General features: G+C 38.2%; 2 protein-coding genes and 3 non-coding genes across 5 annotated transcripts; 4 read left to right on the top strand and 1 right to left on the bottom strand.

The window, feature by feature from the left end:
- Positions 1-3: 3 nt before the first annotated feature.
- Positions 4-986, bottom strand: polr3k (polymerase (RNA) III (DNA directed) polypeptide K). Its single transcript, XM_088436906.1, has 3 exons — positions 717-986; positions 548-635; positions 4-265 (listed from the first exon to the last, which is right to left on the bottom strand). The coding sequence occupies exons 1-3, from the start codon at positions 825-827 to the stop codon at positions 138-140; spliced, it is 327 nt and encodes a 108-aa protein (XP_088293032.1). The 5' UTR covers positions 828-986; the 3' UTR covers positions 4-137.
- Positions 987-1511: 525 nt separating this feature from the next.
- rps11 (ribosomal protein S11) lies at positions 1512-3890 on the top strand. The gene is made up of 5 exons (XM_088437916.1): positions 1512-1581; positions 1965-2105; positions 2295-2370; positions 3373-3502; positions 3704-3890. Exons 1-5 carry the CDS (start codon positions 1567-1569, stop codon positions 3825-3827), a joined length of 486 nt encoding a protein of 161 aa, XP_088294042.1. The 5' UTR covers positions 1512-1566; the 3' UTR covers positions 3828-3890.
- On the top strand, positions 2142-2226 carry LOC148410329 (small nucleolar RNA SNORD35). The gene has a single exon (XR_015868286.1). It is a non-coding gene; the product is annotated as a small nucleolar RNA SNORD35 (small nucleolar RNA).
- On the top strand, positions 3211-3296 carry LOC148410328 (small nucleolar RNA SNORD35). The gene has a single exon (XR_015868287.1). It is a non-coding gene; the product is annotated as a small nucleolar RNA SNORD35 (small nucleolar RNA).
- Positions 3547-3626, top strand: LOC148410327 (small nucleolar RNA SNORD35). The gene has a single exon (XR_015868277.1). It is a non-coding gene; the product is annotated as a small nucleolar RNA SNORD35 (small nucleolar RNA).
- Positions 3891-14152: the final 10262 nt, after the last annotated feature.

Below are 14152 nucleotides of genomic sequence, written 5' to 3'. Positions count from 1 at the left end.
TCATCTAGTGGAATTCTTTTATACATATGCATATGGTTGGCAAGCACTGAGCAGCTGGGGTCACATTTGAAGACAAAACAAAAGATGAGTTCCACAACATGAGTGTTAAATAAATTGCTGCAATGAGAAATGTTCTGTTAATCTCTCCATCTGTGTCCACATTGGGCGTTGCAGCATTTGTAGAAAGTGGTCATGGGTTCATCTGCGGATCTTGTCTGAATCTGCATGAAATAGGCTCGAGGATGCTCACACTTTGGACAGGTTTCTAGAAGGAAAATAAAAGGTGCAATAACTTGTCACTTAAATTCTCAGGGGAATTGATAAAGTATGTAGACAGAAATGTAAACTTTTACTTTATTTATTATTTTTATGCTATAGAAAAAGTTTTGGTCATAAATGAAAACCCACGATAGAGTGAAGCCTGAACAAGCGAAACGCGATGTCGTGAGGGAACACTTGATCGTATACTTACGATATATTAAGATAAAGAGGACATTCTCCTCACGACATATGATTTTTATCATTTTTATTTGTCACGTCGTCTTACCTGCAGTGGAATCCACGTTTTCCCAGGCAGCAGCTCCACCCAGAACGTCATCCACCTCTTTTAACTTGGGATACTTTCTGTAGTTAACCTGTAGATGATACAAACAAGTCAGAATTCACCTAAAAAAAACCGAGTTGCACGTTGTATGCATCTCGTGATTTCGACCCACCTTTCTCGTGACATTGTGCACGTAAGGGCAAGTGTTACAAGCAAACCTCAAGCACTTCTGGCCCTCTTCGACGATCAAAACATTCCCGCAAGTGGGACAAAAAAGAAGCATGTTTGCGAAGACTTAGTGTAACTAATAGCTTGACAAAATATCGAGGCCAAAAAAACAAAACACGATTGGTGGAACAGGACACCAATAAACAAGAATATACGGGAATTACGATTATTCCAGAATCAAAACATGAAACGTGAAAGTGGTCTACCTCTTTTGGAGTCCGGTCAGAAACAATGTCCGGAACCGTGTGATAACAATTGAATTGAAACCGAAGGCTACAGAAAATAACATATTTATCAATATTAAAATGTATATGTAACATGTATTCGTAGTACTATTCCAAAATAATAATAATACTATAATAATATAATAATAATAATAAAAATATAATAATAATGTATGGGAATGTTTTTCATTTTTGTGTCAGCTCATTTGTTACTTACATACGATAATAACTTAATAACTTATGACTTACGAAAATAACGATAGTAATTTTGATTAATGGAATTGAGTTGCTGTGGTGTGGGCAATAAAAAAATCTATTTTTTTGGTTCACAAGTTTTTAGGAAATTGACATTATATATTCCACAGAAATAGAAGAAATATCCACACACATTAATGCGAGCATCAATAAACGTATGCAAATACGTTTATTAATATGCATAAATTGAGGAATAGCTTTTTGTTTTTAAAATAACAATTAAAAAAACTGTCTATAGCGCAATTTCCGGTGCAGCTCTTTCTCTTCTGTGCGTCGCGCGCATGTACAGGCCTCTTTACGACTCGGCTGGCCAAAATGGCGGACGTACAGGTACGTTCAAGAAAACGGCCTGCGTGCTTTAAGCGACATGTATACCATTTAACCCACAAAAATCGACAATTTTATTCAATCAACGTTTGCACGTGGTTCTTATAAACCGATCGGTGTATGTTTTGGAATACTCGGATGTATTTACCGCGAGGAATCTGTTGTGGTTCCGCGCACCCTCGTGTGACGCTAAAGCTAGCTGTCGGAATGCTAAAGTGGCTAGCCCGGCTTCCTTCATAGTTTATGCAACTTTTTGTTTTATTTAGCAATCGTCTTCGGTCACATCCTTAGCCGTGAATAATTATTTTTGATTGATAGTTAAGTACATATATGTTTGGTGGTCACGTGTTCGAGTTTGAATGTGTTTTCTCTTGTCATTTTCGCAGACCGAGAGGGCTTATCAGAAGCAGCCTACCATCTTCCAGAACAAGAAGCGTGTTCTGGCCGCTGATGGGGGCAAGGAGAGCAAGGAAAAGCTCCCCCGTTACCACAAAAGTGTCGGGCTGGGCTTCAAAACCCCAAGAGAGGTATGTTGGAAGCCCTGTACGATTCTCAATTGAAGCTGCAAGTGATGTTTTTTCTCACGATGGTCTTCCAAGCCTGCTGGGCTCTGACGACGACGCCTTTTGGCATAGCTGAGGCAGCAACATAGGACACAAATGTCACTTATCATTCATATATCCACCAGTCTTAAAATTCTCCTTTTGTCTTCCCAGGCTATTGACGGCACTTATATTGACAAGAAATGCCCCTTTACAGGAAATGTCTCAATCCGTGGCCGTATTCTCTCAGGTCTGTATTTGATACCTTGACGATTTGCCGTAACCCCCCCTCCAAAAAAAAATATATAAAAACACCCCAGGGGTATAGGTGCAACCTTCATATTGTAACTGCAGCCATGTAGGCCAACTAAAACATATAGATGTGCACTTTTATAGTGCTGTGGTCTTTCCTTAAGTAATGATTGTAGGGGGACAAACTAGAGGGCGCGGTCATCAGTTGGCTGATAGCCACTAGTGCCTGTTGCAGCTAACAGCAGCTAGTGAGGTTCTTATGCCATTATCTGGCATTATTTATAAAAATAAAGGAAGCGAGCGGGCTGAACCTACATCCGAGTCCACCCTTGTTCACATAGGAATATTACTGAAATGGAGAGGTTGCAACGTCTCCTGCAGATCCATTAAAGAGTACAGCTGTGTGTACTACTTAAAGAACATAGGTCATTTCTAAATTGATTTTTTTTGCATACACACACAATCAAACTTGAAACACGGATGGCCCGCAACCAGACATTTTTGTCAAAAGGGACTAGAGTTGTGCCGTGGAAAAACAACTGCTTGGAGAGCTTTCAATGTCACACTGGCGCAACATTCAGTGACCGTTCACAATGTAGGGAATCTTAAACACGCTAAGCTTAATGCTTAACCCACAATTAATATATAACCTTCGGATATGAAAACTAGAAAATATGAAAAGTTTAGAAAGATGATTCTGTTTGCTATAGCTTTTGCATTGTTGTCAAATTGTTAAGTGTGTCCACTGTAGCAAGAAAATACCAGAATTTGACCCTAAAATTAAGGGTGCGTTCTATATTTGGGGAATTTGGTCATTTTATTTTTAGTGTTTCCGCCCTTCAAATGATGTTTTATCTCACGATGGTCTTCCAAGTCTTTCGGGCTTTGACGACATTGCCAAATGGCGAAAGCTGATGTAGTGTTGGGACAGTTTGTCTGCGTCTGCCCAGTTTTAAAGCTTGGTGTGGTAACTTTTTTTTTTTTTTTTTTGTCACGCAAGGCGTGGTGACCAAGATGAAGATGCAGAGGACCATCGTCATCAGACGCGATTACCTGCATTACATCCGCAAGTACAACCGCTTTGAGAAGAGGCACAAGAACCTGTCCGTGCACCTGTCGCCCTGCTTCAGGTATCTTAGATCACGATTACATTTAGGAGGGATTTTTTTTTTTTCGCAAATGATGTTTTTCTCACGATGGTCTTCCAAGTCAACTGTGACGACATCGCCCTTACGGCAATGCTGATGCGACCTTGAGTTGATTCCTCATTGCTGTGAAAGCAATCTGGACCTTAACTTATTGCTAACTGCGTCCTTTCTCGCCATTTGCAGGGACGTCTCAATCGGTGACATCGTGACGGTCGGGGAGTGCCGACCGCTCAGCAAGACTGTGAGGTTCAACGTCCTCAAGGTGACCAAGGCTGCTGGCGCCAAGAAACAGTTCCAGAAGTTTTAAGCGCGCCAGCGGGAGCGTGTCTCCTTCAAACAAGTCGTTTCAATAAACTAAACTCACTTTTGACTTGGCTTTTTCTTTGGCACTGCGTGCATCGCCTTCAGTTTGACAACATGTTGTGACCATTAAGGCATTTTTTCACAAAAAGACCAACAAGGTAGTAAGATTATTTTAATTTTATAAAAAAATTAAAACAAAAATTTATAGTAAGGCATTCTTTTTTACAGAGAAAGGACCAGGTTTGGTAAGGCATTTTTTCACAAAAATCGACTATATATATAGTTAGGCAAAAAAGGACCATATGTAAATGCAAGAGTTAGTTTTTTTTTTTTTTTTTTAACATAATAGACTTGTATTTTGGTAATGCCTTTTTTTTTTTTTTTTTTTTACATGTTTTTGCATTTTGGAGAGGGTTTTTTCCCTATAAAAAAATGAGCATGTACAGGAAGGTTTTTTTTTTTTTTTACAACAGATCTTGTTTGGAAAGATTCACAAAAATTGACCATGTCAGGCGTTTTTTTGCAAAAAATGTCTTACTATAGATAGCAGTTTGTAGCAGTAAAGTAATCAATTACTTTCGGACTTAACTGATCATTTTAGAACTTAATTGAGTTATTTGTTGTTGTCCACAGGAATTGCATCTGCCACCAATAGGTGACACGATTTTACAAAGTTACAATGACCATATTTATTTAGTTTAACAATGCATTAAGATATTGTACTGAGTGAAGCTCTAGAACTTTATTTTAATTCCGTTTTTTTCACTTTTTTTCAATGTGTCACATTAACTTGTTTCTCCATTTTAGTTCAAATAAAGCAGCATCAAACGTTTTTTTTCTCCCCTTGTACATTTATGAAAGCATAAACTATAGAGTTTTTTTTTTTTCCCAAAACGAGGAACTTCGCCGGAAAAGATTGTTTTATGGACTGAATTATCCACTCCTGCTCTACAATGCCGTGTTTATGACTCGATTTACACCACATCCGTTCCAATAATATTGAATCCCGAAATAAAACCCATTTTACGCTAAAACTTTTCAGCCATACTAAATCATAAAATTTATATTAGGCCTACCCTATGGCTCTATATTTAGAAATGTATGTACCAGGATTCTTCCGGGTTGTCCAACTGGCGAATTACTTGGCATAGTTGGTTCAAAGTTGAGAAAAGAAAAAAAAACATCCATTCGTCATCCTAACTCCACAATTTGAATCCTGCCCATCTAATTTAAAAACTCACCTCATCAAATTAACTTTTTGAAGTCATCCTTGGAAACCCAGCAGTTGCAATGTGGTTTAATGGCCGACAGATGGGAGCATAACCCCATTTTCTACAGCAGTATTTCGGAGGCGATTGTAGGCACGCACAGGCATTTCTTAATTCACTACTGCGGCCACTAATAAGGCTAACTTTAAGCTTTAAAAAAAGTTTATTGTGCGGTAAAGTGGAATAATAACCTAAAAATCCGTCATGAAAAACCTGACGATAAAAAACAACCCGTACTTGTTACAAAAGCGTAAGAATCTCCAAGTTGATCCTCCGATTCATTCGATCTCACGATTAAGAAAATGGACGTAATCGAACGATTATACGGAACATGCACTTCTCATAATAGACACACGAGGGAGACAAAACACGTTTTTAAATATGCGATTTTTAGACGCAAAAATGCATAAAAGTAAAGCAGCACAAAGCAGTCAAAGCGCTGCTTTCAAGAAGATAAAGAAAAAAGCGTTGTTTCTTAAGATACACGCGAGAGTCATCGGATTTGTGTCCTGAATTTGAAATGTGTTGACCTTAAAGATGTGCTATCTTTTGTGAATATTTAGGGTTTTACAAGGTTTAGCAGTGGTCTAAGTGTTATTTAACAATGTTAATGATGTGTCTTGAGACACTTGTCATGTTTTGGGGAGTTTAAAGACGCATTGGAAAATGAATTCAATTCCACTGCACTAGCCTTTATTTTCAAACTATTAGCAGCATCCAAAGGAGTAAAAACAAAATGAGAAGTACTTCACGAGCTTTTGTTTTCCCATCGCTACTAGAGTAGATATTGGGGAAAAAATATTTACCAACAGGTTCAAAGCATCAAAGGATCATAGCAACATGCCTACTGGGTGAGAGACATGGTCCTTGTGTATGTGTGTGTATATATATATATATATATATATATATATATATATATATATATATATATATATATATATATATATATATATATATATATATATATATATATATATATATATATATATATATATATTAGTAGCAAATGTCATTTTTAGTGTAGAACACGGGCCGCTTAAAAGTAAACGGCTGGCCACAAATGGCACTCTGGCCTTAGGTTGGATATTAAGCAGTTAAGTCTTAGCAAGGAAAAGGCAACACTACCTTGCACATTTGATAGCATGACTACAAAGGCAACCAAATGACAGTGACTGAGGCAGTTTCCTTTCCTTGCTCTTTGTTTTTCCTTTGTAGCAAACGGGAAAGATTGTTTTTTTTTGTCCCCACACTTGAATCATTGTCCACGTCTCAGTTCAACTTCGCCTTTGTCCCCCTACAACAATGGCACCCGAAACATCAACTAGACACCAAACTAAGGTGCAAAGTGTATTCGGCTCCATTGTGTGAGTGAATGTATGACACCAGTTTAAAACCCTATCTTGATATTTTAACCCTAACTGCAGTTTCAAACTTAACAATTAGTTGAAAACAGTCATTTGAAACTCAAACTCTAGTTTGAAACCCCCTTGTAAACCCTAACTATTGTAATTTTCATTACCTAACTGGGATTGAAACACCAATCCCAGTCCGAAACCCAACCATAGTTTAAACCCTACTCTGAAACACCAATCCCATTTTAAAACCTTAACTGCCACTCCAAACCCTTCTGTGATACCTACAAAAACTCATTAAGTTGAACAACCCTATTTTGAAACTCCAACCCTAGATTAAAACCCCACTTTGAAACCCCAACCCTCAGCTAAAACCATCTGCTATTTCAAAGTTTAAAACCCTACTGTGAAAAGTTAAAAACCATACTCTGTAACCCTAACCCTAATTACAGGTCATCAACCTAGTTTGAAACCCCAGTGATAGTCTAACACTTAAAACCCAAACTTGTAATCATAATTTATTTGAACGCTCTACTCTGAAAACCCAACCCTAATTTAAGACACTAAGATAGATAAAAGCCATACTTTGAAATTCCAACCAACAAAATTTCAGCCCTTAGTTTGAAAGCCTAACCCTATAGAATTCATAACCCTAATTAGAAACCCCAACCCAAGTTTTAAACACGAACCCTACTTTGAAACCCTAGTTAGCGGTATTTGCTCAATTACAAGCGCCGATCGTCAACTCCCACCTTGAAGCTTCGGGGTTCACGCCGAAAAACAACCTTCAGCCGCCTCACGGAAGCACGCGAAAGACGAGCCGGCCGCAAGGACGGATGGCCCCGCCGTTTCCCATGACGGCGCCTCTCTCGGCTCCCCCGCCTCGTCTTTATCGCCGCCGGGAGCGCACAATAGGTCAGGGAGATGAGATAACATTGTGAGCGGGCCGAGCAGCAGGTGAGAGACACACTGGGCCCGATTAGGTATCCGGGTCCCAGGGTGTAGCGTTGCCCCGGGGCCCTCGGGAGGCCTCGGCCCCACCATCTGCCGGCCTGAATTCCCGCTAACAAACTTGCTGTGTTACCGCGGGGGCAGTTCGCCATCCGAAGCTCAACGCGATCCTAAAAATACACTTAGCTGTATATGTGTATATTAGGAGTAGACAAAAATATCACGGTAAGCCCTATTTTTTTTTTTTTCCATTGAACATCGGCTTTCTTTTTCAACAAAATAATTTCATACATTAGGAAATGTGTGCCAGTGTTGAATATTTTTGAATTGTTTTTAGCAAGTCACAGTACGCATGCATGCATATCAAGAAAGTAAAATAATAAATAAAATAAAAAATGTTTCTAAGAGGCTGCCTGTTGAGTCAACTCTGCAAACACTAGTGATACCGTATCCTGTCGTCCAGCCATGGGCAAATTACGCCTCGGGGGCCATATGAGGCCGCTATAAGCTTCTTATGGCCCGCTGAACTTGAAGAAATGATGTAACAATCAGGAGAGTGATAATGATAATATCCTGAAGCACAGCAGAATTATCAGTGCTTTAAAATAGTAGCTGTTAGCAATTAAAAAAAATATTCTGTTAAGTTTCAGTTATTGATGGGTCATTTCGATAAATAGTTCAATACACGGGATTTGAATAACACTGTCGTAATGCTTTGGTGAATGCCCGTGGTGGGGCCTTTTTGTCACATTTTAGAACCTGTTGCGGCCCTCGAGTCAAAACGTTGGCCCACTCCTGCTCTCGTCCGATTATTGCGCTGCGTTCCCACAAATGTCCACTGCGAGGAATACTCGGAAAAATAAATCCTCTAAAAAATGAAATGTTTTTAAAATGACTTTGAATGTTATCCCCTGTAACCCTTAAAATGATAAAGCAAGTTTGATGTGTGTTTTATTTTTTTTTTAATATAAAAAAAAGAGCACTTATGCCTTTTTGAAGTTTTGTTTGAAATTTTGAGAGCCATCTTGTAAGATCCAAAAAAAGGCCAAGCAGCCAAGCGTCATAACTTGATTTTGATTGGTAAAGCTTCATCCAGTCATCTTTCAGAACTGGGTACCATCATCAAAATTCTGCGTATTTATTGGTTTAAAGGTGTCATGTTCTCAGACAAAGACCTCCTTTTAAGAAGGTGAAAAACAAAACAAAACAAAAAAGAAAAACAAACAAACGATTGCCATCTAATTATATTCAAACAGGTGGCTTGTTGAATCAACTCTGCAAGAGGGCAATTAAACAATATGCAATTGATGATTTTTGTGCGGTTGACAAATTCAAGTAAAAAAAAAAAATGGCCCCTGTATCCTTGAATTTTTCCGCGTGGAAAAGGTTTGTGGACACCTCTGCTTTAAAGTACATTGCGCAAAGAATATGAAATTAGCAAACAAAAGAAACAAATCCCACCACTGCAAATGATGCACACTGGTGCGTAATTTTGCCCATTGGCTGATTTGTCTTGCTTGTCGACATGCTTTTATGAGTCCGAAACGCGATCTAGTGGAGCAAGGGAGACATCTGGCCAAGCATTTTAAATCAGTTAGGACACGATAACCGTGACCGGCACCTTTTGACCGCCAACGCATTGCTCTTGATTCGCTTCGTTAACGTACCTCACGTACTGTATGCACATGTGTGCTTGCATCATAGGGAACATTTGTTGCGGGGCGGAAAAGGCCAAATGATGATGTCAAGTGTGTATGTCCGCTGAGGTTCTGTTATGTAGCCCAGCAATGAGCTAGCTAGTTGCTAAAGACACAACTTTTAGCAAGTACACCGGTATTTAGTTGAACAGTAACAGATTGTTTGGTTATATATTTTATCTATCTATCTATCTATCTATCTATCTATCTATCTATCTATCTATCTATCTATCTATCTATCTATCTATCTATCTATCTATCTATCTATCTATCTATCTATCTGTCTGTCTGTCTGTCTGTCTGTCTGTCTGTCTGTCTGTCTGTCTGTCTGTCTATCTATCTATCTATCTATCTATCTATCTATTACTATATATGTATATTAGGGCAAGGGTGTCATGAAATGAATGGAAATTTTCTATTATTATTTTTCCGTTCCTTCATAAAGATACATATTTTTGGAACACGTAATAAAATACATCTAGCCTCTGTCACCACTACAATGCACTGCTTTCGCGTTCCCTAACACTTGAAAATCTGCCGGCTATCGTAATGTATGTGGTATCAACACAAAGCTCAGCTTCTCTGATTTCAAAATCGACTGGAATTCCGTTACTGGCGCAAATGGCTCAGGAGTTTTGGTGATTTGAAAAACATGTTGCGGGCCAGTCAAACCGTATCCGGCCCGTATCAGGTGCTTTGACATCCATTTTTAGTGTATGCATCTCTCATCAATCAAAGATTATGGGATAACGTAGAAATGATTTAAAACTATTCTTCGAAATCCTAACTATTGTTTAAAGCCCTAATTACAAAACCAAACCCATAGTTTGAAATATTGATATGTGAAGATATATGAGATGACAATCGGGGTCACGACTCCACTCATGGCCTCAGTGCCCTTCATGGCTGACCCCTGTCCCCTGCTGGGCCTACAGAAGGCCTGTGTTTTGATAGTGGTCAGCGAGGGCTCACCCCTCGCAGTTGGAGCATGCTAGCTAATCTATGCTAATCTATGCCACGTGACAACGAATGGAACCTTGGCCTGATCTTGTCATTCACATTCATGCTTTTTTTTGGAATGAGATTTGGTACAGAATCATAATTTTCTTGCTAATTTTTATTTTTAATTTATATTTTCATAAATTGTTATTTTTCATCCCCTTAAAAACAAACCATGGTAGGAAATACATGGGCCATTCATTTTATTTTTTAAATTAATTTTTTTTAATGTTATTTTATTTGTTTTTGAAAATTTTTGTGATCAATGTACATAAGCAGGAGACAATTCATGGAATATTTATTTGTAGTTTTTTAAAATATTTTTTTAGCCCTTTAGCCCCTGGTGTATGCACATTTTTTTAATTATTATTTTATTTATGGGCCCTTAAATAAAATGAACATTGAAGGGTGGATACACTGATTTTCACAAAATCTAAATACATGTTTTTTTTTACATTTCAATTATAATAGCATATATTTCTTCTTCTTCAACTTATGGAATAGTTATTTTTTTATTTTAAACAATATAGTATATACAATATATACAATATATAGTCAGTGTATTATTTTTTACTTTAATTTGCATTACAGTATCTGCATTACTTTATCTATCTATCTATCTATCTATCTATCTATCTATCTATCTATCTATCTATCTATCTATCTATCTATCTATCTATCTATCTATCTATCTATCTATCTATCTTTCTTTCTATTTATCTAGTGAGCTAGCTATGAGTGAGCTAGCTCGCGCTATGAAATGAGCGCTATGAAAAGGATGTACAATTTAACAAAACATAATTACATGTTTTTTTAACCATACAATGTAATTTTATTTACATCTATTTCTTGTTTTATTAAATATATTATAACCTTACACATTGTATTCAGTAAATTCGATTAGAAAAAAATACTGCCTGATAATATGAACAGAGAAAATTTGTGTTGAGATTCTGAGAAATGCACTTAAAAAAAAAAACAAACAAAAAAAAAAAACACACCGATAAGCTGCAGCTATGCAAACAAACTTTTGAAACAATGCCGGCTTGTATTTATAAAGATTTTTTTTTTTTTTTTGAGGGGGCAATCAGACCTTTGGTCACAGGCAAACATGCTGAGTTGCTGAGTTGTCTGTTATTTGGAAATCTTGCTACCTCCCGCGCCAGGAAAACCCCCGAGTGCAAGAACAGTCCGTAGCCAAAACAATATGCTTTAAGTCAATATTTTCTTCAGCGATGCGGAAGCGGCCATTTTGTGCTCAACAGTGCTTCATTCAATCGAAGCCAAAATTGGATAGAAATATTTTTTATTCTTTTACATTATTGAAAAACCAACACAAAAACCAAAAATGTGTTTTTTTTTGTTTTTTTTTTTTAGGCAGTGATTTCATAATTTCTGAGTTTGAACTGTCTGTTTGATGAACTAGTTCAACTTTAAACTTTTCAGGTTATTCCTACAACTACATTTCTTTCAGAATTCCAAAATAAATAAACAAAAAATATATATCTCATTTCACATCCTTTCATATAATTCCATATCATTGCAATTTTTTTTTTTGCACATGTACTACATTACCTAGTTAATAGTATTTTACCCATAAAAAATACATTACAAACAGTTTTGGTGTTTTACTTTGTTTAAAGGCTGGAACGGATTTATGGCATTCCATTCATTTTAATGGGGGACAATGACTTGAGTTACAAATATTTTAAGCTACAAATGAGCTCACAAAGCAGATTGAACTCCAGGCACTTTGGTAATAATGAATAGATTAATATAGATTTTTCCAATAATATATTTTTTTAGCCTTTTACAGAACAAGCCAAACATGCTAACAGCTAATGCGGAAGATAGCATGAAATGCAAAACAACAAGACATGACTGTTGTTTTTTTCAAGGCAAAAGGAATATTTTTTTCATGTGCTAGCTTCACAGCTATCAACGCGTCAATCCAGTGGAACGTGCATTGGTTTGAGCGCAATTACGTGACTAGAAGTTCCGGGCCTAGATGTTATCGTATCGCTACATAATATCTGCAATAAATCAACTGGGTTTAAACCACCGATCAACTCTTATCAAGGGATTCACTTGTTTGCTTTTCATCCACAGTGGAAAAAAAAACAAGGGAGGGGGGGGGGGGGGCTGATTTAATGAGACAGGCATGGAATAAAGGAGGGGGGTGCAGGAAGGGGGTGCGGGGGGTAATCAAAGCTGCTCTGCCGCATCCTCGCCCAGCATAAACATGACAGCAGAGTCAACTTCCTGTTGCACACACTTCCACCGCCGGCAACGTCCTCAAGTTACTGTCTATTTTGGTCACAGACACCACGAGGACACATGCCTTCACTTAGGAAGGAGTACAGTCGTACCTCGAGATACGAAGGGGGTGGCTTTTCAAAGGCTAGGGTTTCAAATTAGATTTTCAACTACAGTCAGGAGCTCAAATTAGGATTTTAAACTTGGTGTAGGGTTTCAAAAAAGGTTTTAAATTGGGTCAAAGTCTTAAATTAGGGTTTCAAACTAGAGGTAGAATCTCAAACTAGGGTTGGGGTTTCAAGAAAGGTTTTTACAAAGGTTAGGGTTCAAATTTGATCATGAACACCAACCGGGGTTCAAATTTGGGTTTTAAATTAGTTTAGGGTTTCCAAAAAAGGTTCTCACTAGGGTCACATTCTTAAATTAGGGTTTTAAACTAGACGCAGGATTTCAAACTTGGGGTTTCAAATAGAGTTTTTATAAAGGTTAGGGTTTCAAATTAGGTTTGGAACAACAGCCAGGAGATCAAATTAGGGGTTTAAACTCGGTTTAGGGTTTTAAAAAATAAGGTTTTAACTAAGGTTAGGGTCTTAAATTAGGGTTTAAAACTAAGGGTGGGATTTCACACTAAGGGTGTGTTTTCAATGTAGGATTTTTAACAAGGTAGAAGTTACAAATTAGGTTTTGACCAACAGTCAGGGATCCCCATTAGGTTTGCAAACTCGTCTTAGAGTTTCAAAAAAAGGTTTTAATTAGGGTCAGTGTTTAAAATGAGGATTTTACACTCCTGTTAGGTTGTTACAATAGGGTTTCAAACTGAGGTTTGCATTTCAAATTATGGATTTACGCTAGGGTTAGGATTTCAAATTGGGTTCTAAATGAGAGTTAAGGTCTTAAATGAGTGTTACAAACTACGGATAGGATTTCAAATTATGGGTTTTAAGTTAGGTTTAGGGTTTCGAAGTAAATGGACTTTCACTTTTACAGCGCTTTTTTTACCCTGGGTACTCAAAGTGCTCTACATTAATTAGCCATTTACCTACTGATGACACAGCATCAGGAGCAACTGGGGGTTTCAGTGTCTTGCTCAAGGACACTTCGACATGGTCTTTATGGACGGAGGATCAAACCCACAGCCTCTCAACTGGGAGACGACCGCTCTACCACCGAGCCATGCCGCCCCTCAAGTAAGGATTTAAACTTGGATTAGAGTTTCAAATTGGGGTTTTAAACTCGGGTAACGATATCAAAGGATGGGTTTTAACTACCGTAATGGTTTTGCAGCTGGGTTCGGAATGACAACTTCCTTACATTGGCTGTCCGCATTACTTTGGTTTGTTCACTGGCTTATTCTTGACTTCCGGACTCCACGGCAACAGATGGATATCTGCTGTGGCAGCGGCCCAACGGCAACAACCCCGCCGGTCTCTAGCGTCCATACGCTCATTGACCGTGAAGCGAGTGGAAAAACATGGCACTTAAGGCTATAATGGAAGATGTGATCAGAGAGGGGTGAGGAGAATGGGAACAGTAGATATGTGAGAATTTTTGCAGCCCGCGGCTAGTCCCACCCAGGGAGGCCGGAGAGGAAGTAGCGCAGCTGGAGGTCAAAGTTTGCCGGCTCTCTTCGTAGTCAATGTTTGTCCTCGTATTATTCTGGGCCACGCCAACACACTGAAAGAATCTTGACCTTGGATGGAGTCCAAGGATTCATCTAAAAAAATGTTCCCCTTTAAGGAAAACGTTTCTCTCTCTGGGCCTTAGGACCAATAATTAAAACATCACTCTTGTCCTCGTTAGGTAAGT

This window comes from Hippichthys cyanospilos, chromosome 16 (genome assembly GCF_059441005.1).
Source record: "Hippichthys cyanospilos isolate Australia breed blue-spotted pipefish chromosome 16, RoL_Hcya_1.0, whole genome shotgun sequence".
NCBI lineage: Eukaryota > Metazoa > Chordata > Actinopteri > Syngnathiformes > Syngnathidae > Hippichthys > Hippichthys cyanospilos.
The sequence above is the reverse complement of the archived record's forward strand: the minus strand, read 5'-3'. Positions and strand labels throughout refer to the sequence as shown.

What these genes read in the sequence shown, in the direction of transcription:
- rps11 (XM_088437916.1), top strand. An exon ending in GCTTCAAAACCCCAAGAGAG is followed by an intron (nt 2,106 to 2,294) that starts GTATGTTGGAAG and finishes TTGTCTTCCCAG; the next exon opens with GCTATTGACGGCACTTATAT. An exon ending in CACCTGTCGCCCTGCTTCAG is followed by an intron (nt 3,503 to 3,703) that starts GTATCTTAGATC and finishes CGCCATTTGCAG; the next exon opens with GGACGTCTCAATCGGTGACA.
- polr3k (XM_088436906.1), bottom strand. Translation starts at nt 827, where the DNA reads ATGCTTCTTTTTTGTCCCACTTGCGGGAATGTTTTGATCGTCGAAGAG. An exon ending in TGCACAATGTCACGAGAAAG is followed by an intron (nt 636 to 716) that starts GTGGGTCGAAAT and finishes TATCATCTACAG; the next exon opens with GTTAACTACAGAAAGTATCC. An exon ending in AAACGTGGATTCCACTGCAG is followed by an intron (nt 266 to 547) that starts GTAAGACGACGT and finishes TTTTCCTTCTAG; the next exon opens with AAACCTGTCCAAAGTGTGAG.